This window comes from Kluyveromyces marxianus, chromosome 5 (assembly GCF_001417885.1).
Source record: "Kluyveromyces marxianus DMKU3-1042 DNA, complete genome, chromosome 5".
In the NCBI taxonomy this organism is placed as follows: domain Eukaryota; kingdom Fungi; phylum Ascomycota; class Saccharomycetes; order Saccharomycetales; family Saccharomycetaceae; genus Kluyveromyces; species Kluyveromyces marxianus.
This window is the reverse complement of record NC_036029.1, coordinates 491311-518187: the sequence shown is the minus strand read 5'-3', so window position 1 is coordinate 518187 and position 26877 is coordinate 491311. Positions and strand designations below refer to the sequence as shown.

General features: G+C 39.2%; 14 protein-coding genes and 3 non-coding genes across 17 annotated transcripts; 8 read left to right on the top strand and 9 right to left on the bottom strand.

The window, feature by feature from the left end:
* Positions 1 to 268: 268 nt before the first annotated feature.
* On the top strand, positions 269 to 1930 carry RKM3 (protein-lysine N-methyltransferase; the record flags this gene model as incomplete). The annotated part of the gene is made up of 1 exon (XM_022820226.1): positions 269 to 1930. The coding sequence occupies one exon, from the start codon at positions 269 to 271 to the stop codon at positions 1928 to 1930; it is 1662 nt and encodes a 553-aa protein (XP_022676711.1).
* Positions 1931 to 2291: 361 nt separating this feature from the next.
* RPL4B (60S ribosomal protein uL4) lies at positions 2292 to 3383 on the top strand (the record flags this gene model as incomplete). Its single annotated transcript, XM_022820225.1, has 1 exon — positions 2292 to 3383. One exon carries the CDS (start codon positions 2292 to 2294, stop codon positions 3381 to 3383), a length of 1092 nt encoding a protein of 363 aa, XP_022676710.1.
* Positions 3384 to 3961: 578 nt separating this feature from the next.
* On the bottom strand, positions 3962 to 5008 carry HMT1 (protein-arginine omega-N methyltransferase HMT1; the record flags this gene model as incomplete). The annotated part of the gene is made up of 1 exon (XM_022820224.1): positions 3962 to 5008. The coding sequence occupies one exon, from the start codon at positions 5006 to 5008 to the stop codon at positions 3962 to 3964; it is 1047 nt and encodes a 348-aa protein (XP_022676709.1).
* Positions 5009 to 5355: 347 nt separating this feature from the next.
* Positions 5356 to 5991, bottom strand: PSF1 (DNA replication protein PSF1; the record flags this gene model as incomplete). The annotated part of the gene is made up of 1 exon (XM_022820223.1): positions 5356 to 5991. One exon carries the CDS (start codon positions 5989 to 5991, stop codon positions 5356 to 5358), a length of 636 nt encoding a protein of 211 aa, XP_022676708.1.
* Positions 5992 to 6327: 336 nt separating this feature from the next.
* On the top strand, positions 6328 to 8064 carry RAD61 (Rad61p; the record flags this gene model as incomplete). Its single annotated transcript, XM_022820222.1, has 1 exon — positions 6328 to 8064. The coding sequence occupies one exon, from the start codon at positions 6328 to 6330 to the stop codon at positions 8062 to 8064; it is 1737 nt and encodes a 578-aa protein (XP_022676707.1).
* Positions 8065 to 8126: 62 nt separating this feature from the next.
* Positions 8127 to 8804, bottom strand: PDX3 (pyridoxamine-phosphate oxidase PDX3; the record flags this gene model as incomplete). Its single annotated transcript, XM_022820221.1, has 1 exon — positions 8127 to 8804. One exon carries the CDS (start codon positions 8802 to 8804, stop codon positions 8127 to 8129), a length of 678 nt encoding a protein of 225 aa, XP_022676706.1.
* Positions 8805 to 9105: 301 nt separating this feature from the next.
* Positions 9106 to 10104, bottom strand: KLMA_50240 (FluC/FEX family fluoride channel; the record flags this gene model as incomplete). Its single annotated transcript, XM_022820220.1, has 1 exon — positions 9106 to 10104. The coding sequence occupies one exon, from the start codon at positions 10102 to 10104 to the stop codon at positions 9106 to 9108; it is 999 nt and encodes a 332-aa protein (XP_022676705.1).
* A 1849-nt stretch (positions 10105 to 11953) lies between these two features.
* KLMA_R512 lies at positions 11954 to 12029 on the bottom strand. Its single transcript has one exon. It is a non-coding gene; the product is annotated as a tRNA-Ile (tRNA).
* Positions 12030 to 12287: 258 nt separating this feature from the next.
* Positions 12288 to 12605, bottom strand: DAD1 (Dad1p; the record flags this gene model as incomplete). The annotated part of the gene is made up of 1 exon (XM_022820219.1): positions 12288 to 12605. The coding sequence occupies one exon, from the start codon at positions 12603 to 12605 to the stop codon at positions 12288 to 12290; it is 318 nt and encodes a 105-aa protein (XP_022676704.1).
* Positions 12606 to 13389: 784 nt separating this feature from the next.
* On the bottom strand, positions 13390 to 16101 carry KCS1 (inositol polyphosphate kinase KCS1; the record flags this gene model as incomplete). Its single annotated transcript, XM_022820217.1, has 1 exon — positions 13390 to 16101. One exon carries the CDS (start codon positions 16099 to 16101, stop codon positions 13390 to 13392), a length of 2712 nt encoding a protein of 903 aa, XP_022676703.1.
* An 841-nt stretch (positions 16102 to 16942) lies between these two features.
* On the top strand, positions 16943 to 17015 carry KLMA_R511. The gene has a single exon. It is a non-coding gene; the product is annotated as a tRNA-Arg (tRNA).
* A 29-nt stretch (positions 17016 to 17044) lies between these two features.
* On the top strand, positions 17045 to 17116 carry KLMA_R510. The gene has a single exon. It is a non-coding gene; the product is annotated as a tRNA-Asp (tRNA).
* A 588-nt stretch (positions 17117 to 17704) lies between these two features.
* Positions 17705 to 18574, top strand: ATP3 (F1F0 ATP synthase subunit gamma; the record flags this gene model as incomplete). The annotated part of the gene is made up of 1 exon (XM_022820216.1): positions 17705 to 18574. One exon carries the CDS (start codon positions 17705 to 17707, stop codon positions 18572 to 18574), a length of 870 nt encoding a protein of 289 aa, XP_022676702.1.
* An 883-nt stretch (positions 18575 to 19457) lies between these two features.
* FIG1 (Fig1p) lies at positions 19458 to 20354 on the top strand (the record flags this gene model as incomplete). Its single annotated transcript, XM_022820215.1, has 1 exon — positions 19458 to 20354. One exon carries the CDS (start codon positions 19458 to 19460, stop codon positions 20352 to 20354), a length of 897 nt encoding a protein of 298 aa, XP_022676701.1.
* A 362-nt stretch (positions 20355 to 20716) lies between these two features.
* Positions 20717 to 22753, top strand: FAT1 (long-chain fatty acid transporter FAT1; the record flags this gene model as incomplete). The annotated part of the gene is made up of 1 exon (XM_022820214.1): positions 20717 to 22753. The coding sequence occupies one exon, from the start codon at positions 20717 to 20719 to the stop codon at positions 22751 to 22753; it is 2037 nt and encodes a 678-aa protein (XP_022676700.1).
* A 148-nt stretch (positions 22754 to 22901) lies between these two features.
* Positions 22902 to 24113, bottom strand: CST26 (putative acyltransferase; the record flags this gene model as incomplete). Its single annotated transcript, XM_022820213.1, has 1 exon — positions 22902 to 24113. One exon carries the CDS (start codon positions 24111 to 24113, stop codon positions 22902 to 22904), a length of 1212 nt encoding a protein of 403 aa, XP_022676699.1.
* A 428-nt stretch (positions 24114 to 24541) lies between these two features.
* Positions 24542 to 26560, bottom strand: QDR3 (Qdr3p; the record flags this gene model as incomplete). Its single annotated transcript, XM_022820212.1, has 1 exon — positions 24542 to 26560. The coding sequence occupies one exon, from the start codon at positions 26558 to 26560 to the stop codon at positions 24542 to 24544; it is 2019 nt and encodes a 672-aa protein (XP_022676698.1).
* Between the last annotated feature and the right edge of the window lie 317 nt (positions 26561 to 26877).

Sequence of the window (26877 nt, the reverse complement as noted above, 5' to 3'; positions counted from 1 at the left end):
ATATAGAAAGAGATATTTTACTACTCCTGGTATTTGATGAATACTTCCGATCTTGGTCAATGTGATGTGATCAGTGCTATATTCCAAAATTCTATATCCTTTTTGGTTTCTTTCCTACCATTTTTTCCAATAAAACATGACTTTAAAAGTTACAAAGCTCATCTCATCTCATCTCATCTCATCTCATCTCATTTCACCTTATCTGAACGGACATTAACTAAGTTCGACCAGAGGTAAGAGTAACAAAAGCTGGATATCAGTATACAATATGTCAAATACGGACATCAGTGATCTGAGTGGGATCTTGTCTTTTGTTCATGATGCTCAAGGTTATATCAATACAAAGAGTTGTGAGATAAGAAGATCACAGCATGGAGGGCTTGGTGTTTTTGCATTGGATGATCTAGAGGAAGATACCATTTTGCTTAGGTTACCAAAGTCATCTGTTTTCACACCAGAAAATAGCAGCATTGCTAACCTACTAGTTGACTCAGAATTGAGCGGAATATTAGCATTGAACATTGCATTTATATACGAGATGTTCGTATTCGGAGAGGCCAACCTTTGGTACAAGTATCTTAAGAGTATCACTTTTAAGCATGGGGATAAACTATATTTGCCTCCGGCGTACTGGAGCGAAGAATATAAGCGATTCTTAAAGAATACGTGTTTGGACACTGTATTCGAAGCCTTATCGCCTCAGGATGAGATCGAAGAAGGTTTCAAAGTAGGAGTTGCATTATCGCATAAGTGGAATGAAGAATTTGGATTAAAGATACCTTATATATTTGACTTTGATCTTGACAATGAAGCTGCGACTGCTAAAAACTTCATGGAGTTTGTTGCTATTGCATATGCAATTTCCTCGAGAGTTTTCGAGATAGACAATTATCATGATTCTGGATTAGTAGTCATAGCGGATCTTTTCAACCATCATTCCTCAAGTCCCGATGTCCGGTTTGAAAGTATCTACGATGTGTGTGGTAAGTGTGGTGAGATGGGTGCATGCAGACACATTATAGCAGCCACTAAAATCATGGATATGGAGGCGCAGAAGAGCGAATCCGATGTACCAAAGGGTTCTGGCCCTGGCACTGGCACTATTAGCATGGAACTTATCGAAGAACTTGAAAACGAAGAGGAGGACGACGAGGATGGAGACGAGGATGGAGACGATGAGAAGGAAAAGATACAGATGCCTGGTAAAATAAATCCCGATGAGTGTGTCGATATCGTGCTTTCGAAACCGGTTGACGCCGGCGCCGAAATTTTTAATTCATATGGGGATCATTCGAATTCCTATTTGCTAGCACGATACGGGTTCTGTGTAGTCGACAATCCTCATGATGTGGTTGATTTATCTGAAGAGGTTTTGGAGTATGGTAAGAAGAACCAAAAGCGTATCGGAGAGAGAATGGAATGGTGGGAGAACGGTTTACACTTGAGTTTCAAAGAATGGTACCAGGCCTCTAGACAGGAGATTCAAGATGAAGAAGAGGACCAAGAAGAAGAGACAAGTACAGGAGAACAAGATCAGGACAACGATGATGAAGATGAAGATGAAGATGAAGATGAAGACGAAGACGAAGACGAGGAGGAGGAGGAGGAGGAACTCGATGCTTGGCAATTTATGTACCTCGATTTTGACGGAAAACCAAACGAAATATTGCTTGCAATCATTAACCTACTTACAATGCCATCTGCCGCCTACAAAAAATTCCTATCGGCCAAGGACGATTCCTCGAAACTGCTCAGGAAACTTCCACAGTTAGAATCGCCTCTTTCAAAAGAAGGTAAATCACTACTAAAAACATTATGCTCTTCTAAAAAGTACGCTAATATCCCCGGAACTGAGGGCGACTATAACCTTGACCAGATCAGAATACTTGTATCGTCAGAACGCAGTATCCTTCGCAAGGCAATGTCATAAACTATACCATAGGTAGGTGATATATATGCATATATAAGGTACTTTGCCCTGTCGTGCGACGCAGCACTTATATCACGTGCATGTCACATGTTAAAAAATAATACGTTTATGTCGTGCGTGATGACAACATATCACTGGCGACGCATCAAAAACAGAAATTTTTCTGAAAAAAAAAAAATTTGTGAAAAATTTTGAAAAATTTGAAGAAATCGCTGAAATATAAAAAGTGAAAAAGTTCGATGCCTATTGAAAAGCTTTCATTTGTATGTACTTTTAAGTTATTGATACATAGAAGAGTTTAGATTTTAGTTTTATTTGGAAGAAAAACCATCATCAAGTACATTTGCATACCTCAGTAGCCATGTCTATTCCTCAAGTTGCAGTTCTATCTTTGAACGGTGAGACTACCTCCACCGATTTGCCATTGCCAGCCGTTTTCCGTGCTCCAATCCGTCCAGACATTGTCCACTCTGTCTTCACTTCTGTGAACAAGAACAAGAGACAAGCTTACGCTGTTGCCGAAAACGCTGGTCACCAAACCTCTGCTGAATCTTGGGGTACTGGTCGTGCTGTTGCCCGTATTCCACGTGTTGGTGGTGGTGGTACCCACAGATCTGGTCAAGCTGCTTTCGGTAACATGTGTCGTGGTGGTCGTATGTTCGCTCCAACCAAGACCTGGAGAAAGTGGAACGTTAAGGTCAACCAAAACGAAAAGAGATACGCTACTGCTTCTGCTATTGCTGCCTCTGCTGTTCCATCTTTGGTTTTGGCCAGAGGTCACAGAGTCGAAAAGGTTCCATCCATCCCATTGGTTCTATCCGACGACTTGGAATCTATCCAAAAGACCAAGGAAGCTGTTGCTGCTTTGAAGGCTGTTGGTGCTCACTCCGATGTCATCAAGGTCATCAAGTCCAAGAAGCTAAGAGCTGGTAAGGGTAAGTACAGAAACAGAAGATTCACCCAAAGAAGAGGTCCATTGGTTGTCTACTCTCAAGACAACGGTTTGGTCAAGGCCTTCAGAAACGTTCCAGGTGTCGAAACCGCTAACGTTGCCTCTTTGGGTTTGTTGCAATTGGCTCCAGGTGCTCACTTGGGTAGATTCGTTATCTGGACTCAATCCGCTTTCTCCAAGTTGGACCAAATCTGGGGTTCCGAAACCGTTGCCTCCGTCAAGGCTGGTTACTCTTTGCCATCTAACATCATCTCTACCTCCGATGTTACCAGAATCATCAACTCTTCTGAAATCCAATCTGTCTTGAGAGCTGCTGGTCAATCCACCCAAAAGCGTACTCACGTCCAAAAGAAGAACCCATTGAAGAACAAGCAAGTTTTGTTGAGATTGAACCCTTACGCCAAGGTCTTTGCTGCTGAAAAGTTGGGTTCCAAGAAGGTCGACAACTCCAAGAAGGTTAAGCCATCTGCTGCCACTATGGAAACTTTGAAGCACGATTAAGCGCACTTTGATTAGTTGTTCTACTTTTGACAATTATTCATAATTAGGAGTATAAACAAGTGTGTTCGTATATAATTTACCTCGTTTGTATCTTGCATATGTACACCGGTCCGTCCTCTTAAGCGATTTTTCTATTCTTCAATTTACAAAACGCCTTTCGACATTTTTAAACTGTGGTATTTACATAATATGGTTTTACTTTTAAGGCATTCTTTTAAACCTCAACCGTGCAAGTCACAATGTAGCAAAACTGTTTAAAGCAATATAATGTAGATATATGTATATGTATATATTTGAGCTACATATATTATCAATGCTAAAATACTTCGTCTATTCAGCGTCTATCGCAGAAAAAGATGTAGTTATGGTTGTGGAATACTGTTACAAACTGCTTTAACGACGTTTTATTTTATTTTATTTTTGGAAGATAAATCACAGAAGAAAGCCATGGCCAAAAGAATAGCCAATTACTGTCCCAAACGAAGTAATATATGATAGACGATTGTGTAAGAAATGAAAAGCTCAAAAAAAAAAGTTGAGGGGGAAAGAAAAAAATGAGAAGATCGATCGACCACCGATCAATGCATTATGTAGGAGTTTTTACCCTTTCTTGATCTTTCTTTACCATCAGGGCCACCGGCCTTGAAGTTGTAAGAAATGGTAATGTCCAAGTCTCTGTTATTTACCTTGTTTGGAACACAAACCAATTCACCTTCTAGAACATCGTTTGGTTCACATTCCAAGTCGTCTTCCAAGTAGAACACGGTTTGTTTCCAGTGAGTGTATGCAGCATGGGCACCAGTGGAGAAAGTAACAGGCTTCTTACCCTTTGGAGCAGGGAACTCGATGTCGAACCATGAGATTATACCGTTAATGAAGTCTTGTCTCTTGGTGTGGAGTTTGAATTTACTCTTGAAAGCCAAGTCTGGGATAGTTACTGTGTTTAGATCGAATTCAATCAACTTACACTTGGTGGTGTTGACGGCACTGTTTTCGACGGTATCCACCAATGGTTCTCTCTTAACCAATGGAATGAATGGAGAGTAATCGAAACCATACACGTTTTGCCAGTAATTCAGTTTTTCATTCTTGTACTTGGCATCTTCAAGACCGGCAACGTGGATTGAACACTTGTCTGGGAAGATCAAACCACCTTCAACCAAATAGTTGTCACGGGCATATAGAACGGTGTCCATCATGGATTCGTATAGCAAAAAGTAACCCATCCATTCGGAAATGATGATATCAACCTTCTTGTATGGTAGAACAACGTCTTCCAACTTACCACGCAACAAAGTGATCTTGTCAGATAAACCGTTCAATTCGACAATCTGCTTAGCCATCTCGATGATGCTGGACATGTCAACACCAATAACGTGTTTGGCACCATTTTTAGCGGCAAACATAGAAAGAATACCTGTACCACATCCAACATCCAAAACAACCTTGTCTTTGAAAAAGTCCTTGTTTTGTGCGATAGCGTTACGGTACGACAAAGTACGAACAGTATCTTGCAACATTTCCTCGTGGATACCAAAATGGTCATAAGAAGTGAAATAATGCTGTTCGTGCTCGTTCAATTCATTTTTCTGCGTAGCAGAATCGTGTACCTCAGTCTTTGACATTGTCTATCTATTGTTATGGTATATCGGTATTTCTCGATATTTGTAAATGTCTGGCTACCAAATATATATATACGATATGTTCAAAGGTAGATTGTAACAAACTATATCCTAATCTCAAACACGCTACAACTACTCTCCAGATGGTAAACATACTTGGTAACGTTCTTACTAGGCATCGCTGCTTAAATACAAAATTGAAAATTTTTTGTATGGGCGATGAGCTGGAAAAGAAATTTAAAGTGTGAAGTTTGTTTTAATCGAACTGATAGCTGCAGGACCGATGGGGTATGGCTGTGGATGTGAATCAAGTCGGAACGCTTGATTGTGGTTGTGTTTTCCCATACTTTCTAAATCTTTTGTAGATATCCCTGTTGTATAAGTCTCTCGACGTCTGATTGTCTAACGAAGAACTGTGAGTCTTTGATGAGGTTAAAGACACCATATTCTGTTTCAATTTGGCCGGCATCTTTGAGGACTCTTACATCTATGAACACGTCACTTGGGGGCTCTAGAGTTCCCGTGAGATCTATTTCTGAAAGTTGTCCGCTTTTCAGCTCTGTAAGCAGCTGCGAGTATTCCTTTAGATATTCTTGTTCTGCATGAGATAGCATGGAAGAGTCAAATTGTGTTTTGGAATTAGATGTCGAAAGCAGACTGGAAAACTCCATTCCGTTGTTATCCCACACCATTGCGTCCAGCAGCTCGCTTCTCAACTTTTCGTATGCCAGTAGACATCTCTTGTTCCTTTCCATTGACAGCATCGCTACCACATACCTGCACTGCGTCATCTTGTTGTTTTGATCTGCGAGCTGTTCTTCACGCAGGTAATCCACATTCTTTTTCAGTGCAGATACCTCTCTTATGATTCCTCTTATAAGCTCATCTTGGTATGCTGGTAGTTGTTGCTTGTTAAATCCTGCTTGTGATAGCTGTTGTGTTCTCTTAGCTTCGAGCACCAGTTTGTTAGCTAAATCTCCATACATTACTTAAAGGAATGAGTGCGAAAAATTGGTACAAAAGGGGAATGCAAGTATATTTTCTAATGTCCTTCGGCTATCAGTGAAGTTCAACTTGGTATATTCTCGCTTCTCTGTTTTGATTGCATGCTTTTCCTGTGTAGTCTTCTAGTTACCACGCACCTTTCTTCAATTTCAACGGTAACTTCGAGAAATCTCAAATTAAAGAGAATTTAACGCGACTATTTAGTAACGCGTAAACATGCTATCTCATCGTAGAAAGGGAAACTAAGCAAAACCTGAAGGGAACCTAAAAGGAACCTACTTTAATACGCACCCATCCATAGAAGCAGGAATTCCTGGATGCGAGTTTATGGTCATCGTAGTAAATTTCAGGCTTTGGCTAAGAAATATCTGAGTCGCAGAAATGATGATGCGAATTCAACAAGTGACGACAGCTTTACCTCAAGCGAGGATGAAGCAGAAAGCTCTTCTACAACATTTGATAGAACGCATGAAACCTCGCCATTGGTTCCAAAACAGATAGATCAGCAACATGGAAACAATGCTACCTCATTGGACCCCTTTGATATTTTGGATGAAATACCTATAAAGAGCGATGTTTCCAAAAGCAGAACGAGACAGCGCAAAGTGACAAGAATATTGAAGCCAGTTATTTACGGTAATTCAGAGCTGGATATTACAAATCAAGAGCCAGCAGGAGAAGCAAATGAATACCAGCATGAGTTTCAGACAACAATTGATAGTATATCTTCCATGATATCGTCTTTAAAGGATTCGAACGAAGTAATTTCTTCATATAGTCTCATTGAAACAGCACCTAAAAATAGTAGTGGCTCTGGGGAACAAATCCGCTATGGAAGGACTAGGACGCTAAGGCAAAGCGAAACTGATGCTCAAGACGAAGAAGTTGCCGAAACTAATAATGTTAAAGTTAATACCAAGAAACAAAAAACTATAACTTCTTCTTCCAATTTACGTGATGATGGTGACGATAATGCAGTGATTCACGTCAACCAATTAAAGGCTCTAGGCGAAGGTCTAAAATATGAAGATGAACTAGACTTTCTACGAATTGAAGCCAAGGATGAGGGGCACTTTGTTGCAACTCTCATCAATTGCTGCTTACAATTAATGAACAACGAAGAACTGGTATTATATGTTAGCAAATATAAAGCAGATGAATTATGGGACTGGTTTCTGCAGAATTCATCATTAGAAAACACAGTTATGTGCTTTTTACAAAGCTGGATTGCTCACCGCGTACCATTATCACGAAATTCACCCCAATGGCAGACAGTATCGGAGTTTGCTAGAGTATGCGTATCACTTCAAAGTGTGCCAGAATTAACAAAAGGGAGTAAGATAACAAAACTCAATTTTAGAGATCTCACAAGACGTATAGAAAGTAGTCCTAAGGACATCGCTCTTGCGTTATGGGAACAAAATATTACGCCTAATAGCAATGATTTCATTACACTTATAGAATTATTAGTCGAGCCTTCTTCACAACTTCTCGGAGTTCTTGAGAAATATCTGAATGAAAATATAACAGAGGAAGTAATGGTTCTCATGCATAGCCAGGTAATGAATTTGGTCACAGATTTCATCGAAAACATAAATCTCATCAAGATTCTTATTAAATTAACAAATCATATTTTCTTCCTAAACCTTTTGTCCATGAAAGAAAGGGTGCTCATAATAGAAAATTGCCTTTCCTATATGATTCAAGCTTACAATGCGGGAACATTGTCAAAGCAATCCTTCATTGATACCTTGATATTGCAGCTGGGTGTGGTTTTGAATATTGTAGCTCATTCAAAGGTTGAGTTATGCCCCTCGATAGCGAAAGAAGTATGGGTTATAATAGAAAATTGGGGCGACGGAGATAAATTCCTTTTGCAGCTATTGGCTCTTGTGTTTGTTCTTTACGTGCGCCATAATTATTCTGACTGGACAGAGACGAAAAAAGAGTCAATCAACAAGAATTTACAAGACCTTTCTCAAAACATACAGAACACCAACAAGACCATATATAACAACGTCCAGGTTGCATTTGATATACTCAGCAATATATAATATATATTCAATTTATGAAATTAAATCTTGTCTAGTTGCTCGTTTTTAAGTTGTTATTCAACTTATGGTGCTAATCTAACTAGCTCCCATGCATCGTTTTCGGACTTTCTTTCAAAGACTAAACGATCGTGTAAACGACTAGCCCTACCCTGCCAGAACTCAATTCTCAAAGGAACAACTCTAATACCACCCCAGAACTCAGGACATTCAACATCTTCAGCATCTTTGAACTTCTCCTCATTTTTCTTCAGCAAAGCATTCAACTCTTCTCTGTTTTCAATACGATGAGATTGAGGGGAGGACCATGCACCAATCTTAGATCCCCTAGGTCTCGTCTTGAAATAACGTTGAGAAGTTTCTCTTGAGACATGCTCAGTAAAACCCTCGACACGCACTTGCCTCTGTAAGTTCTTCCAGAAGAATGTCATAGCTGCTTGTGGATTACTCTTAATATCATCTGCTTTTCTCGATGTCCCCCAGTTAGAATATACTGTAAACCCTCTGTCATCTAGCTCTTTGAACAAAAGGATTCTGCACGAGACTTTTCCAGATGGTAGCTCAGCAGTTGCAAAAGATACAGACTCTGGAATACTCTCTGTAGGATCATCTTTGGCTTCGTTAAACCATTTCGTAAATTGTACAATTGGATCACTATCAATACTACTTTCGTCTAGCGAAAATTTATCATATTGGTAGGTCTTTGGAGCAAAAATAATAGGCTTCTTAGTTTCTTCCGACATATTGGATGTCAATTGTATGGTTATTGGTGGTTGTGAGGTTGTTTTTTAACTCTACTTTTCTGGTTCTTTGGTGTTTCGATCCTACAAATGTGACTAACTTGTTTAAGTAAGAAACTGTTAGTACACCTTCTGAAAATCATACCATCACGAGATATAAATCGAATATGAGAATATGAGCGTAGCAGATAAGCAGTAAATCTTGAGTCATCCAGAGCTTCTGCGAGTTTATGCGAGTATGGCTGCGGGTGTACAAATTACAGTATTACAGTATTACATAGTATAAGTCGATATGATAGTAAATTTAAGTGAAGAGCTGTTGCGTAGCTTCTAGATTATGCTTCCATGCGTAAGAACCGATGATTATGATTGTGAGAGCGAAGCCAATCCCAATGGATAATAAGTAGTATATACACGCTTTAGGAAGACCCATCACTTGACCCTCGTAGACGAAAGTGCTCAGTGTGCTCATTCCTCCACAAAATCCTAATGTTAGGTATGTCATCATCGACAGAGCTTCGTTGTTGTTGACAAGACGTTGTGAGTTATGATCTTTCAAACCATTCTTCAACATGAAAAGAACAGATGCAATAGTTGTGCTTATAACGTTACACATAAAAGTTCCTAGTGGGAACCAACCAAATTTATTGTTCAATCTATTTGATAATTCCAACCTTACAGCCGCACCCACTACTCCGAAAAGGGATCCTACTGTCCAGAATCTGCTATCTCCTTTAAAAATAACAGCTAATGCAATCTGTGACGCTACAATTGGAATACATGCTATTTGAGAGATATATCCAATCCCGCGAATCAACCTTACCAAGGTCCTATGACAATTATAGTAGTAGTTTAGTATGTTTCTCATAATTGATTGCCCTAGAATTAGGCCACCACAAGAAGCTGCTAACTGTACCAAAAGCACAGCTATGAACTCCATTACTCCATATCCTGCATTAGGGTAGGCTTTTCTATCTAAACCCTTGTTCGTGGAGTGTTGAAACAATTCCAACATTAGCGATGAGAATGATGAAAACGTTCCACAGAATCCGGTCGTTAGACAAGGTAACATGACGGAATCAATCGAAATAATGCTGTGTGTCTCTCGTGTAGCACCCAAGAGAAAGCTAGCTACTATATTTGGCCATATCGTAGATGTTGGAGTGATGTATGATGGTTCATATTTTGATAGTCTGTAAATACCTAATCTTGCATAGGTGCCAAGAACTGCAAAAGGAATAAACGTTAAATACAAAAATACAACGTCATATATTTTTGGTCTCAATTTGCCTTTACTCTTCATGGTATCATCGACGGTGTTGTCGTTTCAGCAATAAACCGTTCAAAAGTGGGTTAAGTGAGGTATGTTTTCTTCCCAAATAATAGATTACAATAAGAGTTTCCTCTGTTTTTTTGTCATATGACTATTAAGTAATATTTCGTTATTACAAAAAGAAAAAGATTATGTCGCGTCCGCTTTTAAAGCTTTAGAGGTCTATCGATAACAGCAGACTACATCAAGAGCTGATAAAAGTGATTTGATAAGATGTGTCTACGGCGAGCCGACAAAGCGCCACAATGGCTCTAAGGATACGTTAAACACAATATACAAACAAGAGAGGAAAAATAAAAAGAAAAAAAGGTTGTTCAAACATTCAAGATGCTTGAAGCAAGTGTGTGTAGGTGCCAAAAAATGGTTATAAGGGACAGTGCAAGCCTATAATGACATATAAGCATCAATTAATAAACGAAAAAAATCTGACAGAGATTTAACTATCTGCTTTGATTTTTTGTCTTTTGTTAATGGTAGGCAAAATATTAGTCCTTTACGACTCAATCTTTCGAAAGTCTTTTCAGGACCCACATAGGTGCTCTGTACCTACTCTGTTGTTATAGAAGTTTCCCTTTCCCTATGGATCAAATTGTCTGGTGCTTGTTTTTTTTCTATTTTACCAAGAGTTGGGGAAATGATTGAGGTAAATGATTTTATGCACGAAAAGTGACTTTTATAAACCTTAAAGCTTAATAGAAGTCGGTGGGGCGGGAAATAACAGCAGAGTTAAAGTTACAGGCCTGGAAAAATCAATAAAAAGAGGCCTGCCATTGTTTCTTTTGGAAATAGAAGAAAAGAGACAATGGAAATGAACCACAGGCTTTATTCTTTTACTTAGCGGTTTCCTCTCACAGATATGAAAAGGAAAAAAGTCCGCCGTAAAATCTGTAACAGGAAGGGCTAATTCTCGTCATACTGAAGGACAGAAACATGACTCAAGCAAATTAAAAAATGTCGACTCGATCAGTTTTTTTTGTCTCTTGCGATAGGCACTAAATGACACCGGATTAACGATGGAACGAGGAGTTTTTGACACATTTGAATTTCATCTCATGCATCCTTATGCAACCTTGACTTTTCCACATCCTGAATCACTGTTGCCCTTTCGAATCGACGCCGCTATCCCTCAAGTTGATACAGATATGAATTTAAAGCCGTTTAGAAGCGGTTTTGATTAGTTATGTGGTGTACGGATTTGAAAGTACCACGTTTATAAAATGGATGTAAACTCCCATTGAGAGCTTAACCATCTCTAACTGAGCGCGAGCCTCCCCCAATCCTCATGCCTCCGAAATTGGTATTATCCGGTATAGTCTGCGAAAGACCTATTAAACGCAAACTCTCTTTTAAGCACAAAATTCCTAGCGCCATATTCATACACATATCTTTAATCCGTAAATATATGCATACGATGTAGCATGCCAGGTATATCTAAAGCTTTGGAGTGTCCACTCAGTCAATTCCCAGGCGTAAAGAGAACGTCAGGGAAATACGAGACATATACCTTGTCAGCATTTGGAAAAAGTTAAACACGTCTCATACGTGGTACTGGTCCTAACCACCTCAATCACTCTCTAGGCTTTGGCAAATAGAATCGAACACGCAGGGTAAATTATCTATATTGTTACTGAACATAATAGAACGTAACAACATGTTTAGGTTGTTTAAAAAGTATACAATTCATATTTACCTGGCTAAACAAGTAGACGATGATATGATGATGATAGTAATTCAAAAAATTGACGTGTGTATTTCGGAAAATGAGAATTGCTAAATAGCACATATAATATGAGAATTCTAATTTTCTGGCAAAAAATAAATGGTTCCTAGCGGGATCGAACCGCTGATCCCCGCGTTATTAGCACGGTGCCTTAACCAACTGGGCCAAGGAACCAATTAGTTGTTAGCTGTAATTCGTACGTATGTCTAGATCTCTGATGCATATCACATGAACAGTACAATACTCTAAAGGCTGTCGCGTCTTCCAGTTAACGCTCTATTATACCAATGAATATTAATCCAATATTTGAGGAAAGGTAGGCATTTAGAACTGTATTTCTCTAAAGACCATTCTGTGGGAATCATTAGGATTATGTTATTGTTTTATTTGCTAAATACAGTAGAATCCTAACTGTTGTGTCTTTTTTTTTTTTTCATCTGGTTTCATTATCATTATCCTTAGGCGTATGCTCTGGTAAAAGTCCCGGTGTTGGTTCTTGTCCAATATTAGCTTCAACATTCGACTCCGTACTTACCTGTTCTGATTCGAGACCATTGTAAAATAACTTCCATATTTGTGACACATTTTCAAACTCCTTACCAACAGCAATACTATTTTCAAGCGTTATATTTAAGCCATTAAGTTGATTCAATATAGCATCCATGCTCTCATTGATTTCTTGAAGTATTAGATCTCTTTGTTCCATGAAATATTTATCTCCAGCTGAAAGTATTTGTACTTCATCCGTCATTGTTTCTTATTTATACCTACAGCTCCGCAGTATCCACTGAAGTTTTCATAAAGGATTTATTTTGTTGTTGTACCAAGAAGGTATTACTCTATAAACAGTTATTTTTTCTTTCATGTTTTAATGTTTACCTTTTAGAATTAAACTTTAAAGGACTTAACTCCTCAGAAAACACTATGTAAAATATATATTGGGACTGAATTTTATCTCTGACTATTGACAACAGCGCTGACAAGCTTGATCCTGACCGTCAAACATAAAGCGCATAACAACCCCGAGCATGTAGAGTGATGTAATTATGTATTCACACTATTTAAGAGTGTAAGTGCAAGTGTTACCCGCACTGAAAAGGAAAACATTCAAATATTTAAATGTTAAAAAACTTTTCAATAAACAAAATACTTCTTCCTTTCGTTTATTACCTACTACTTTGCAAGAGCTTTTTAAAGTTTAACGTTTAAACGAAAAAAAACTACAAAACCAACCAGTATCATTGGCTGTCCTAGTATCTCCAACTCTGGGACGGTCTCTCTAAGCTGGGAGAAAGAAACCTACCAGAATTGAACGATCTAAGTTCTGTTACCCGATTTTATTTTGATATCGATGTAACCCTATTATTGTTCAGACAACCTGACAGTAGTTATTTCCATGGTGCCCGTAAATCTCTTGTAAAAGGCTGAATTACAAATATATGATAGTATATATAATTATGCTGAATTACATCACACGGCTGAATGTATTTCAAACAGGCGTGATGGTTATGGCGATGATTTCTGTGAACTATTATCTAGTCACTTATCTCTTCATCTACGTAACGAGGTTCGACGTCGAATATCAATTCATACTTCCTCCACTTCACTCTCAATGGGCTTTGTGCATTATTTGCATCAGCTTCGTCTTCGCTATCAAACTGGTCTAACCAATCCCAACAGGTGTCAAACTTCTCGCTGTTTTGATCCAAATATTCCGCTAACAAACTTTCCTCAGATATGATAGAGTTATCGTTAGTTAAATATTTCCAAATATGGAGCAGGTAAAATTTGAGAGACTTTACACCACGAAGGAAACCTTGGTCCTCTCTATTGGGGAAATGCGGAGCTATCTTGAAGGTGTCAAGGTGGTTTTCAATGTCGTGATCTGTAACGCATCTAGCAAAATCGATAATGTTGACCTTCACCGGCGACCTTTTGTTCTGTGGGTTATCACCGTCATAGAATAAGAGCAGCGACGAACCATAGAGTCTATATGATTTAAGCTTGCCTATTTCACTGTGTAAGGTGTCTAATTGTTGGATCAACAAGGGAATTTGCTTAATAATGCTTCTTCTGGTTTCACCATCATACAAAAACCTTGCTAGAACTCTAGCAAATTGCCAACCAACTCTTACTCTTCTACCGAAATACTTGTCTCTAGTAATATAGTATTTTTTCTTCTTATCCCAAATCTTCAGTCCACATAACCGAACCCCAAGCTTTCTAGAAGTAGTTTTCTTACATTTTTCACGTTGCGATAACTGCTTTGATCTCTTTGCGTCAACACCGTACTGTCTTGTCCCCATCTTTAAGTCAAGAACCGAGGGGCACTTTAATTTCCTAGTAAGATCTTCAAGTAAAATAAACTTCGAGACAATAGTATGTGACGTCTCTTCGAGAGAAACAGATTCGTGATTGAACGAACCTTTCTCATGTTCCGGTGATTTGATATCTGCATCATGGACTTCATCATCTAGTTTGAACATAACATCATCATAATCGTCTACAGCTGAGTTATCACCGCGGTTTGGGGTGAGCGTTATGTTGTGCCTAGTCGAATTACGACGATGATAAGGTTGGATACCCAGTGTTTTCATTTTATTATGCGACGAGGAAGAAGAAGACCTTGAAGCTTTACATTCTTTTAAAGACGAGGAAGAGCCAACCCTATTACGATGATCTAGAGCACAACTCTGATAAGAGTTCGAAGGTTTCCGTTTCATAAAGGCTTCCTTGAGCACTAGTTCTTGTAGTTTTGTATTGACTGAAGTAGAGCCTGATCCTTGATTGAAGTCAGATTTCAGGACTTGATCGTCATCAAGAGAGTGGCTGAGGAGAAAAGAGTCTATTGGTGCACTTGAAGGTGAGTTGGAGTGCGAGCGCGATGAAGAATACTGTTGGTACAGAGAATTGGGTATGATATGCTTGTTGTCATCTAAAACCACTTCCGGCAGTGGTGTAATGTCATCATATACATCCTCTTTTTGGCCAAGTAGTGTTGGTGATAAAACTCGGTTCGATGAGGTTCTAGTCATGTCCCCTTTACTATTTGAATTAGTGTTTCCCTTTTTTGTGTTTTCGGTATTAACGGTGCTATTATTACCAGCATCCTTGTAGTCGACACCACCTTCGTTATTTATTTCTTGTAAGAAGTCTTCCTTTGTGTGAAAGTGCTGTCTGACATTTAAAACTCCGATATATCTTGGCATGAATTGAAGAAGTTCTTTATGTTCTCTCTCAATTGTCTCATACCAGTTGTTCTCGGCGTTAACCAATGCTTTACACACAGCTCTTTCGCTGAACTTGAATATAGCGGTGTGTCCCCCGACTTTATTTTTGAATGGTTTCAACTCCACAGCTAATGGGAAGTCGCCACGCTCATCTATATCGTCATCTTCATCTGCAATTGCACTCTCATTAGGGAGCTTTTGTTGGTATCGAGATAAGTTTCCGTTGTTATCTTCATTGTATATATGTTCTTTGTAATTAGGATCTGGTTGTTGTTGTTGTTGTTGGTTAGTATCCTGCATCAAAGGCGATGTTGACGTACGTGGAGATAAATCTTCTGGAGCTGGAGCTGGAGCTGGAGCTGGAGTTGAAGTCAAAGGATCTGGTTGTTTCTGTTCCGTTGGGATCTTTTCATTCCTTGCTGCACCAATGTGAATAGACGGCACCACGACCTCTGGCTCGAACATGCTCATTGTAGTTTTATCCTTCTCATCGATTATAGAGATATCATTATGACTAGATAAAACATTACGATCTTCATCCGTTAAGTATATAGCCGAGGCCGATGTCTGTGGCTGCAACGCCAGACTGTCTACATTTGCTGGCTCATCAATGGGTTTCAGAGTATTCTTCAACACAGGCCGTTGGTCCACACTAGCCTTCATATACGAGTTGGATCTGTGTACCATACCACTCTGATGAGAACCTGCTCCCAATCCTCCACTCGAATAGCTCCGTAGTCTGTGCTCGTCGATATGCTCATCGGTATCATTATCATCAAACACCCTCAAGTACGTCGAAGCCTTTCTCCCATGTATAACTGGCTTTTTCTTGTGCGAATGGATACTTTTCCCTTGCAGATCCACATGATGAGACTCGTCAAGTGCCTTGGTGTGCAAATTGCCCTGATCTTCTACGCTCAAGTCCCGTAGCCGCGCTGCAACCAACGTAGTCTGTTCGTGATTCTGTTCGTGTCCCTGTTGCCGTTGGGGCTGCCGCTGACTGACACTTTCGTTCATTTTTTCTATGCTATATTATACGAAAGATAGTACAATTTTCCAAACTTACCTTACCTTACCTTACTCTATCAAGAGCTTTTCAAACGAGGAACGCTTCTGAAAGACTGCGATGCCTATGCCTGTTTTCTTTCGTGCCCACGAGGATTGAAACTGCGTTTTAAGACAAAAGAGGTAGCAATGCAAATCGAAAATGGATACTAAAAAAAAAATTAAGAAGAAGGAGAAAACTAAGAACACGTCTCTTACTTAGTAACCCTCTGTAGTATTTCTGTCCCTCTAAACTGCTTATCAGCTAATACCTTCTCTGTCAAGATACTTTTGAAACCTTCTTTGCCAATACTAAATTAGTTGTTTATCATTGTTGTAGTATATAGATTATACTGTTCTTTTTATTTTTATTTGAAAAACCAATTTTAATTTTTCTATACTATGGGGGAAACCAAGAATCAAGGATATATATAAATCGTAGCCCCACATGTGGGCAATATAAAAGGTAGGATTGGGGAGTGTGGGCGCGAGTCGCAAAAACGGGGGGGCCGCCGTTTAGTGGGAGTTCTTGTTTGTGAACGGTTTTTGGATGGTTATTTTGCAGTTTTTTCGGGGACCTGAGTTTGGCGCTACTCCGGGTACTACTCTTAGCGTGTAGCGGTGTATGGACTTTTTTTCGCCTGTAGAACCTACCTTACTAAATTTCTTTTTACTCGCCTGGTAGCCACACCAAGAAAAAAAAAGGTCGGCTTTTTTTTTTTGGTTTTGTATTGTTTTGGGTACCTGGATCATGTGATGAGGTAGCGTGTATGAGACGCAAAACCTCTTGCCATGAAGATATCAAAATTAGTAAGCTCGCGTGGCGTAATGGCAACGCGTCTGACTTCTAATCAGAAGATTGTGGGTTCGACCCCCACCGTGAGTGCTCATCACTAATTTTGTGACTTTTCTCATATCCGCGATAGTTTAATGGTTAGAATTCGCGCTTGTCGCGTGCGAGATCGGGGTTCAATTCCCCGTCGCGGAGTATTTTTTTTGTTAAGAAACGAATAATTTTTTTTTGGAGAATCGAATCTAAATAACCTGTGCATCACATGACCGTAAGCCAATGATAATGAGAATAGACTTCGTTTACGGTGATATATGCTACTCTATTACTAGTACAATTACTATTACAATTACTGCTGGTATCTAGCCCAGTGCAAGAGTCAACATTATGATTGGATCTGTGATGTATCTCCAGTGCACGCCCTTCACTCTCCTGCCCTGCCCTGTCTTGTCTTGTGCTATGCCTTTTCCGTGTGTTTAATTCGAGCTTCACACACACACACACACCTATTTTTTTTTTTTTTTTCGCCTAAATTTTTTTTCTTTCTCGGTATCTTTTTGGCTTCACCATTTTATTTTCCAAGTTTCGATACCAATACCCATTTTATAGACTTTTACAATACACTTGAACAATACCAAACCTTTATTCGTTTCAGTTCCATCAAAAGGGTTTTGTATATGTTTCTTGAAACCTTTTTGTTAGTGTTTTCTAGTTGATTTTGATTGTACCTCCTCTTTTCCAGGGTTTTACTCACCGATCCGTCAAAAGCTTCCATATATACCAACCATGTTTGTGAGAAACAGTGCATCAGTGATGCGTTCTGCATCTAGAAACTATGCTACCTTGAGAGAAATCGAAACCAGATTGAAGTCTATCAAGAACATTGAAAAGATCACCAAGACCATGAAGATCGTTGCTTCTACCAGATTGTCCAAGGCTGAAAGAGCTAAGAACAGTGCAAAGCAGTACGTTGTTGCTGACGCAGCTTTCTACAAGAACGCTGAAACCAGCCCATTGGAAGATGCTGAAAAGAAGGACTTGATTGTTGCCATCACCTCCGACAAGGGTTTGTGTGGTTCCATCCACTCTCAATTGGCCAAGGCTGTCAGACTACAATTGAACGAAACTCCAAACGCTGATGTCGTTGCCATCGGTGACAAGGTCAAGGCCCAATTGTTGAGAACTCACCCTGAAAACTTGAAGTACGCTTTCAACGGTGTTGGTAAGGAAGCCCCAACTTTCGAAGAGTGCGCTTTGATCGCTAACAAGATCTTGGAAGGTGGTGCTGCCAACTACAGAAAGGTTTCTATCTTCTGGAACAACCCAATTTCCTCTTTGTCCTTCGAACCAAGCCAAAAGCCAGTCTTCAACGCTCAAACTATTGAACAATCTCCTTCTTACTCCAAGTTTGAAATCGATGCTGACAACAACGTCTCCCAAGACTTGTTCGAATTCACCCTATCCAACGAGATCTTGGCTGCTATGGCTGAAGGTTACGCTGCCGAAGTTTCCGCTAGAAGAAACGCTATGGATAACGCTTCCAAGAACGCCGGTGACATGATCAACAGTTACTCCATCTTGTACAACAGAACCAGACAAGCCGTTATCACCAACGAATTGGTCGATATTATTACTGGTGCTTCTTCTTTGGATTAAACTTAACAAAAAAAAATTATTAGTTTTTTTAATCCCTCATTACCACCAACCATCCCACTCCATTGAATGATACATTTGATTTGATATTATTAAGAGGCGAAGCTGTAACAGCTTCCACCTCCCCATTCCAATATATTCCTGTTCGCTGTTTACCAGCCACAATTTTTTTTTTTTCTATTCTAATAACTATTATTATCAATATCATCAAACATCATTTCTACATTTTATGATTATGAATTGAAGAAAATCAGAGATTCACTTCACTAACATCTCTTTTTAACACCGGCTATAGTGCCAAAAGAAAATAGCTTAACGGCGTGTTGTGATATGCTATATCTTGTGTACGCCCCACGTTCGTCGGAGGAATTCCATCCCATTCGGGTTTTTTTTCTTCTTCTTCTTCTCCAGAACTAAATGAAAAGCCCCATGGCTGAGGATCTTTGATGAAACAATTGTCAACCCAAAGACTCTACTACGAATTTTATATATATCTCTCTAGAACGTTGTGTGTATGCACGATATTCATACATAACACCCTTAAAACAAATAAATATATTCAGTGTGATTCGCATATGTGTATCTTTTTTTTTTTTCGTTTTTTAGGACCTAACGACGTTTCAAAAAGGTATCAAAAGAGAAACCAAAAAAAACTGACATAATAGTTAAAGACACTACATGAAACCGAACATATCATTGTCCCCAAAACTATATAAGAGAGTGTAAAATCTCACGAGCAAGCTAGAACACATATACATATTTATGCCATGTAAACTCTTGTTGTACATTCATATGGTTTTGCTAAGAAACTGTACTCTACATATAATCAACTAAAGGTAAAAAAATAAATAAACGGAAACATATACAATCTAAAACCACAACGACAATGCTTTTTTCGGTAAAACTAGGCTACACACTGATGAAGAAGATGCCAAGAGTTTTGGTTATCTTAAACTCTTTAATCTCCATTTTCTTATTGATTTTTTTACTAGTTGGCTGTTACAAACCAAACCAAAGCTCAACATATTTGGTTAGATATAAATTCAATGACGATTCACCTTTATATTCTGTCATCTCCAAACAATTCAGCTCCAAACCATCTACCAAGGGATTAGAAAAGGTTAATATTCTCTCAGGATATATGGGAGTGTGCATCGATAACATTCCATCCAACTATTATAAGAATACTACCGACAAGGCCTCCACCGTTTGCTTCAACAGAAAAAAGGTTGACGACATGCAAATATACGACGACCTTACGATTAAAATATTCAGTTTTGGCTATCAAAACTCTTCAAAGCAAACAGATTCTAGCGACATTAACATTTTAGGTCTTGCCCACCAAAACTCAGCTGAAATCGTTCATCCATATATCTTGATGGTGGTTGTCATTTTCACCATTTTGCTGTTTGGCATCACTACTTATGCTGCTATACCCAAGCTTCCCTATAAAGATTACACACAACGTGTCCTTATGGGCCTCACTGCTCTAACAGCTTTTCTATGGACTATTGGCGCCATTTGGGCTCATGTCGCCATAAATGCTAGTGCGTCGTTAGTGCCAAGAGCTTCAATGAATATTATGAAAGTGCATAAAGGCAGAAAGTCACAGACAATGACCTGGTTTGCCTTTGCATTCATGCTAATAAATTGCTTTATTATCTGGATGATCTACTTCAGAGATAGAAAAGAACTCGATGAAAAGCTTGATGATGTCAAGTCAGTCGGAAATCCATTCTCTAACAAGTACTCTTCGGACAGTAACACACTAACAAGCGTGTAATCATCCATCCGAAAGATAAAGAAAATAAATATATTTATAACCCAATTACGTACAATACTCTAAATATAGTGAACTAGACTTTATGAAAACCCAAATCCAACAATCGTGTTATAAAAACTAATGGTTTTATTTTATTCTGTCGTCAATGCGTTTTTTTTTTTTATATATATATATATTATTTATGTATGTTCTGTTTCTTCAACATTTTTATAAACGTATATTTTTTAGGTAACGTTCGTTTCTACAAGAATAAGACCGTCAGGCCACTGGCGATGAGGGGGAAAGAATCAGCTATTTTTACTCATCCTTAGGTCCATAACAAGTCATATAGGTAACTATTGGGAATAAGAAGATCTAAAAAGATGCCACATACTAATCAGAGTATGAGCGAGCTTATGAAGCTCTACATTCTAGTTATTCTTCGAACGCTATCAAGGGTCATATTGTTTCCATTTAGATTGTTGATCTTTTTGGTAAACAAAGCGTTGCCAACAGATCTCATGGATAAGTTAGATCCAAATTATAGATGGAGAGATGATTATCATATAGCAACGTACTTTATTGCGAGTGTGGTAAAATACATTTGGCTTATATACAGCAACAGATTCCAGTATTGGTACATCATTGAGTCGCAGGTCAAGAAGCACCCAAATAGTTTGGCAATCAGCTATGCGAAGCCCCTTGCAAAGAAAGGTGAATTCGAACTTCAAGAATTTACGTATGCGGAAACATATAAGATTGTCCTTAGATTGTCACATTACCTTTTCAACGTGCATCGTGTTAAACCAGGTGATAACATCGCTTTAGATTTTACAAACAAGCCATTATTTATATTCTTATGGTTTGCGCTGTGGAATCTAGGGGCGACTCCTGCATTTTTAAATTATAATACTTTAGGTCAGCCTTTGATTCATTGCATTCAAGTGTCAAACATCAGTCAGATATTCATTGACCCATTCGCTGCTGAGCCCATCAAAAAGACCGAAGACGACTTAAAGAAAGAATTGCCTCATACTCAATTGCACTATCTTGATGAAGACGAATTGTTTGAAACTGTGTTGCTCAACGAAGATTATCCAACCTTAAGAGTTGACGATGCTATAAGATCTCCAAATTCAGCAAGAGATTTCGAAGCTGCAATGCTCATTTACACTTCAGGTACCACGGGTTTACCAAAGCCAGCAATCATGTCTTGGAGAAAAGCAACAATTGGATGCTCCTTGTTTGGTAGGATAATGCGAGTAACTCCAGGAAAAGCTGTTTTCACTGCGATGCCACTATATCATTCAACAGCTGCTTTACTAGGGGTATGTGCTATTTTTGCCCATGGTGGCTGTGTTGCTATCTCCAATAAATTTTCGACGTCAACATTTTGGAAACAGGTTTGTCTCACAAACGCAACACATATTCAATATGTAGGAGAAGTATGCAGATACCTGCTAAACTCTCCTGTATCACCATATGAAAAACAACACCATGTTGAAATCGCCTATGGAAACGGTTTAAAGACAGATATCTGGAAGGAATTTAAGGAAAGGTTCAATATCAAAATCATAGGTGAGTTCTATGCTTCGACCGAATCACCATTTGCCACCACATCTTTACAGAGAGGTGAATTTGGTATTGGTGCTTGTAGGAATTACGGTCCTGTTGTCAATGCCTTCTTATCAATTCAACAATGTTTGGTGAAGGTAAATCCTGATGACGAAACACAAATCTATAGAAATGAAAAAGGGTTTGCCGAGACTACCGATGTGGGACAAGCAGGTGAACTATTAATGAGAATCTTCATTCCCAAGAGACCAGAAACGTCATTCCAAGGATATTTGGGTAACAAAAAGGACACTGAATCGAAGGTTATCAGGGATGTGTTTAGAAAAGGCGACGCTTGGTACAGATCTGGTGATTTATTAAGGGCAGACGAAAATGGTTTATGGTATTTCACAGATAGATTAGGGGATACCTTCAGATGGAAATCTGAAAACGTTTCATCTGCAGAAGTGGAAAATCAAATTATGTCTGCTTCTAAGGACATCATTCTAGAAGCCGTAGTTGTCGGTGTTCAGCTCCCAAGTAACGAAGGCAGAGCTGGGTTTGCAGTTATAAAGTTGAAGAAGGTTGACATATCTGTCGAGGAAAAGGTGGAATTACTGAATTCCTTACTATCACACTTGAAGAACAACTTGCCAAAATATGCTTTACCGATATTTATAAAATTCGTTGAAAACATTGAACTTACTCACACGCATAAAGTCGCAAAAAGCAAATATAGGAATCAAGTACTACCTCATGGTGAGAGCGGGAATGAAACTTTGTTCTGGTTATGCAATTATAAGTACTACAAGGTTCTTACTGATGATGACTGGGAAGAAATTGCGAAGGGTACCAACAAAATTTGAGGATGAATGGGTGATCTTGGATAATTCTGATAATGAATGATATGATGGTGTATGTTATTATTATATAGAGAGAAGAAGAAGAGCAAGGAAATTATAGTTGAGAAAAAAAAAATAGAATAACATAAGTATTACAGGACATGCATAGTTTCTAAGTGTGAGCAGGTAAGAGAGAGTGCAACTTTGTGAATAAAAGATAAATTAATGGAATCAGTGTCAACACTGGGAAGAGCAAAATTGAAATGACAGACATAACACTAACCCTACAAGGGCCGGTTACAGAGGAGTTAAGATCAAGATCTAATCCAAAGTTTCCTGTTTTATAATATGTGTCCATCAAATCATCTTTGAACTTCCAAACCTCGAATAGCCATGCTTGAAATTTATCGTCATCCTCTAAGGGTATATCTTCAAGCTTTATAGCTCTGATGTAAATCTCGACAAGTTTTGGCGACTCCCCTTTCAAGAATATATTTCCTAGCTTATAGATGTCCTGACCATATTGATCAGAATTTATGCCCGAATACGCAATCGTTATATCATAAACATACTCGCAACTTTTCCGAAGCTGTTTTAAACAAAACTTCAAGCCTGTAGTCCTTGGGAGTAAGACATGTCTGAAGGGTTTGAGGCCATTCTTGGCTGCATATTGATTGTTTTTGGCTCTAGTACCAGCACTGAGATTTGTACCTTCTGGGAAGAGAATCAACCAATATGGCCACTTCTCTCCCGGTCTCACAACCTTTGTCTCGTCCCATTCATATATACCTTCCTCCGTTTTATTAACTGGAGTGTTTCCATCGATAAGTCCGACACCGCGGGCGTCTAGATCTAACTCGTTCAAAATATTGGTCAAATTTATCTTATCCTGCTCCCATTTTCTGTTCATGAAGATAAACTTGTAGTTTTGCATACCTTTACCCAGTAACGGTATCGACTCTAACGACTTCTTTAACATAATGTAGACATCGCCAGCTAGGTTTGAAGCATAAGCCAACCACCATAAGAACACCCAATCAGTATATATCTGGTGATTGGCTATAACAACAGCATTAGAGCGTGCTTTAGACACCAACCGCCCCTTTTTCCTATCCATATATATGCTTCCCTTAGGAATGCTTTTATTCTCCGACGTGATTCTGACTTGGGAAGGCGCAACCATTGATAAAATCGTCACCAACAACAGAATAAACCGCTTCTTAGTCTTATTGAGGTACTTTTGCCGTTTGGCGAGATTGCCCCTGTAGAAAAAGTTAATGATATACTGGTATATCACAATGGATAAAGCACCTTGAACAAATATGACAATTGATGCCAATGTTACTATTACTTTATAAATTCGATACAATATAATCTTGATCATTTTTGTCTTATTCTTCAGAACTGTTTAGCGTGTAGCCTTGATGACTCTCGCCCCTCCAGCTTCCACACTAACTTGTGATACCTCGTGATAACTCTTGCAAAACTCATGCCAACACATCGAAATCATCCTTCCTTCTTCTACTTGCCTCTCTATTGCTTAGCCTTCCCTTTAAATATCTGCGGATCTTGGTTTTGTTGTTGGAAATCGCGAGGTCCGGGTAATATATATTTTCTCTCGTCTTCTTATAAGCGCTGCTTATAAGCGATATTGTTGGACAGGTCATTAATACAATCGAGTTGACATGACTGACATAAAGGATTTACATATATATAAGCTTACAATGAGTCCTGCTCGGTCTTAGAATAGGAAAATAAAGTATAGTAAATTTACAATTTTTGGCTTTATAGAAATTACGAAGTCTCTTGCGATTATTCAAGCTTAGCATAGAAATCTTGTAAGTCGTAATGCTCACGAAAATAATCACCGTTCCGCTTTAATAGCACAAGCACGGAACTGCTGGCGACGACAATCAGCGCAAGCATTGTAAAAGTCCATCCAACGCCCATTCCCTTTAACATTGGGGTAGTGATGAACACGGATACTGCAGCCAAAATCATTCTAATTAAATTGTTTAAAGCGACGCCCGTCGCACCTCTGCCGGGCAAAGAGTCGACCAAATAAGAGACGGTTGTACCTATAGTCATCATTGAGGCGAAACCGAAGATAGCGGTGCCTATTAGCGGCGTGACCCAGTGCTCGTGCTTGTCTAGACACCAACCAAATATAAGTAAACCGATTGGGAATGTTACGACAGCGACGACGACGTTCCATCCGATACGAGCCTCTGGGGCAATTACGCCGTGCTTTTCTTTATATCTTATCAAGAGGTTATCGACCCATCTACCACCGTATATGGATGCAATAATATAGGTAACTGAGTTTGGGATATAGAGTAAACCGATGTAGAGTGGTTTGAAGTTGTATGGGGGTCGCGAGTAGCAGTATTCGATCGTCATGTTAACAACGTACAAAATAGCGAACGATATGGCGCTGAAAATGATAGCTAAGGTGACCGGCGGATATTTGAGGAAATGCAACGATTTTAAAGGCTTAATGAAATAGATGTACATTTCCTCTTTCCACAGTTCAGTTTTTGGATGCTTAGATGATTCAATCTTTTCTATTTCTTCCATCAACTGAGTTTGCGCTCTTCTTAAATCGTTTTGATAAGTTTCTTCCTCGAGTCTTGCGTCATGAGTTCTAATCTTAGAAAGCTGTGGAAGATGAGTGTCGTAGACATCTTCATTTTTATTGGGGATCGTGGCTATAGTACTGGTATGCGATTTATATCTCTGAAGTTCTGTTGCAAACTGCTGCTTTTCCCTTTCCTTTTCCTTCTCATCGTTTGCGGCTGGACCCGAGTCGTTTTCAGTTGTTGTTGTTGTTGCTGCTGCTGCTGCCTGGGGTTCTTCGGTGACCGTTCCGTTCGTTTGTTTCATCCTTCTCTCGGCAAGAATCATGGCAATAGCTGCCGAATTGTCTTGCTTTCTCAATGTTTCCGGCAAGAGTAAAGTAACCAATAGTACGTTAACTCCAGCAAGAATCACCATGAACCATTGTGTCGATCTCCAGGACCACCTGTTAACTAACAACGCACCTATAATAGGAGACAACAACGGAGCCATTAACGTTCCTAAATAATAATAACCCAAATTTTTCCCTCTTTCCTCCGGTATGAAGAGATCTGAAATTGTCCCGGCTCCAACGCTCTGCACGCTAGCACTAGACGCACCTTGTAGCATCCTAAACACAATGAATGCAGAGATATTGGGCGATAGCGCACTTCCGATGGTAAACCCGACCATCAAGCTGAACGAAATCACATAAACTGTCCTTCTACCTTTCAACTCCGAGAGTGATGACCACCATATCGGAAATATGCCAAGACTTAGCAAATAGATACCCACAGAAACGTCAACCATGATCGTGGACGTGTTAAAATCAGCCACCAACGGCCCAATAGCCGGGAAAACAATCGACGTACCCATCGGTCCCATGATAGCACTGTATGCAATAACAACAACGATAAACATCTTTAGTCCCAGAGGGTATTCCCTCGCATCTGTATACTCCGGGACCAACGCCAAGTTCGCAAAAAGACCCCGACGTTCCGACCTTGGCACTATTTTCGACTTATCCCGGAATGTAGTACTGATGTTCGTCAACATCTTACCCAAAGTCTCCACTCTCTCGACCCTCTCTCCTCTTTCTTGCCCTGGTTCTTGGCCCTCCTCTGATACAGCCGCACTACTTATATCTCCCGAAAGCTCATCGTGATGCAACACACATGGCACATGAGGCGACACTCCATCGCTGGATATAGATTTCGTCCCTGATCTCAACGATCGAAGCGATTCTGGCCCATTTAAAGAACTTGCCCCGTCCATGATAGATACAAACCCAACTAACTAGTGATTGTTCCAATATTCTTTCTTTAAAAAACCCTCTTCACACTTCTACTACTGTTACGAGCGGTTGTCATTTCATGTCCAAGTTAAGATATAACACACCAGGAAAAAGACTGCTGCAAAACCAAGATTCTCCTCCAGGCAATCAATGGTCCAAATTACAGTTAAGCTGAACGGTTTGTCCATGATATCATTATAAAGTTATTCAACTTTGTTAAATATTTGGTATGGCTGCGTTTTGGAGATCAAAATCCGGCTTGTAAAGAAAATCAAACCGTGACTAATAAGGAAAAGCA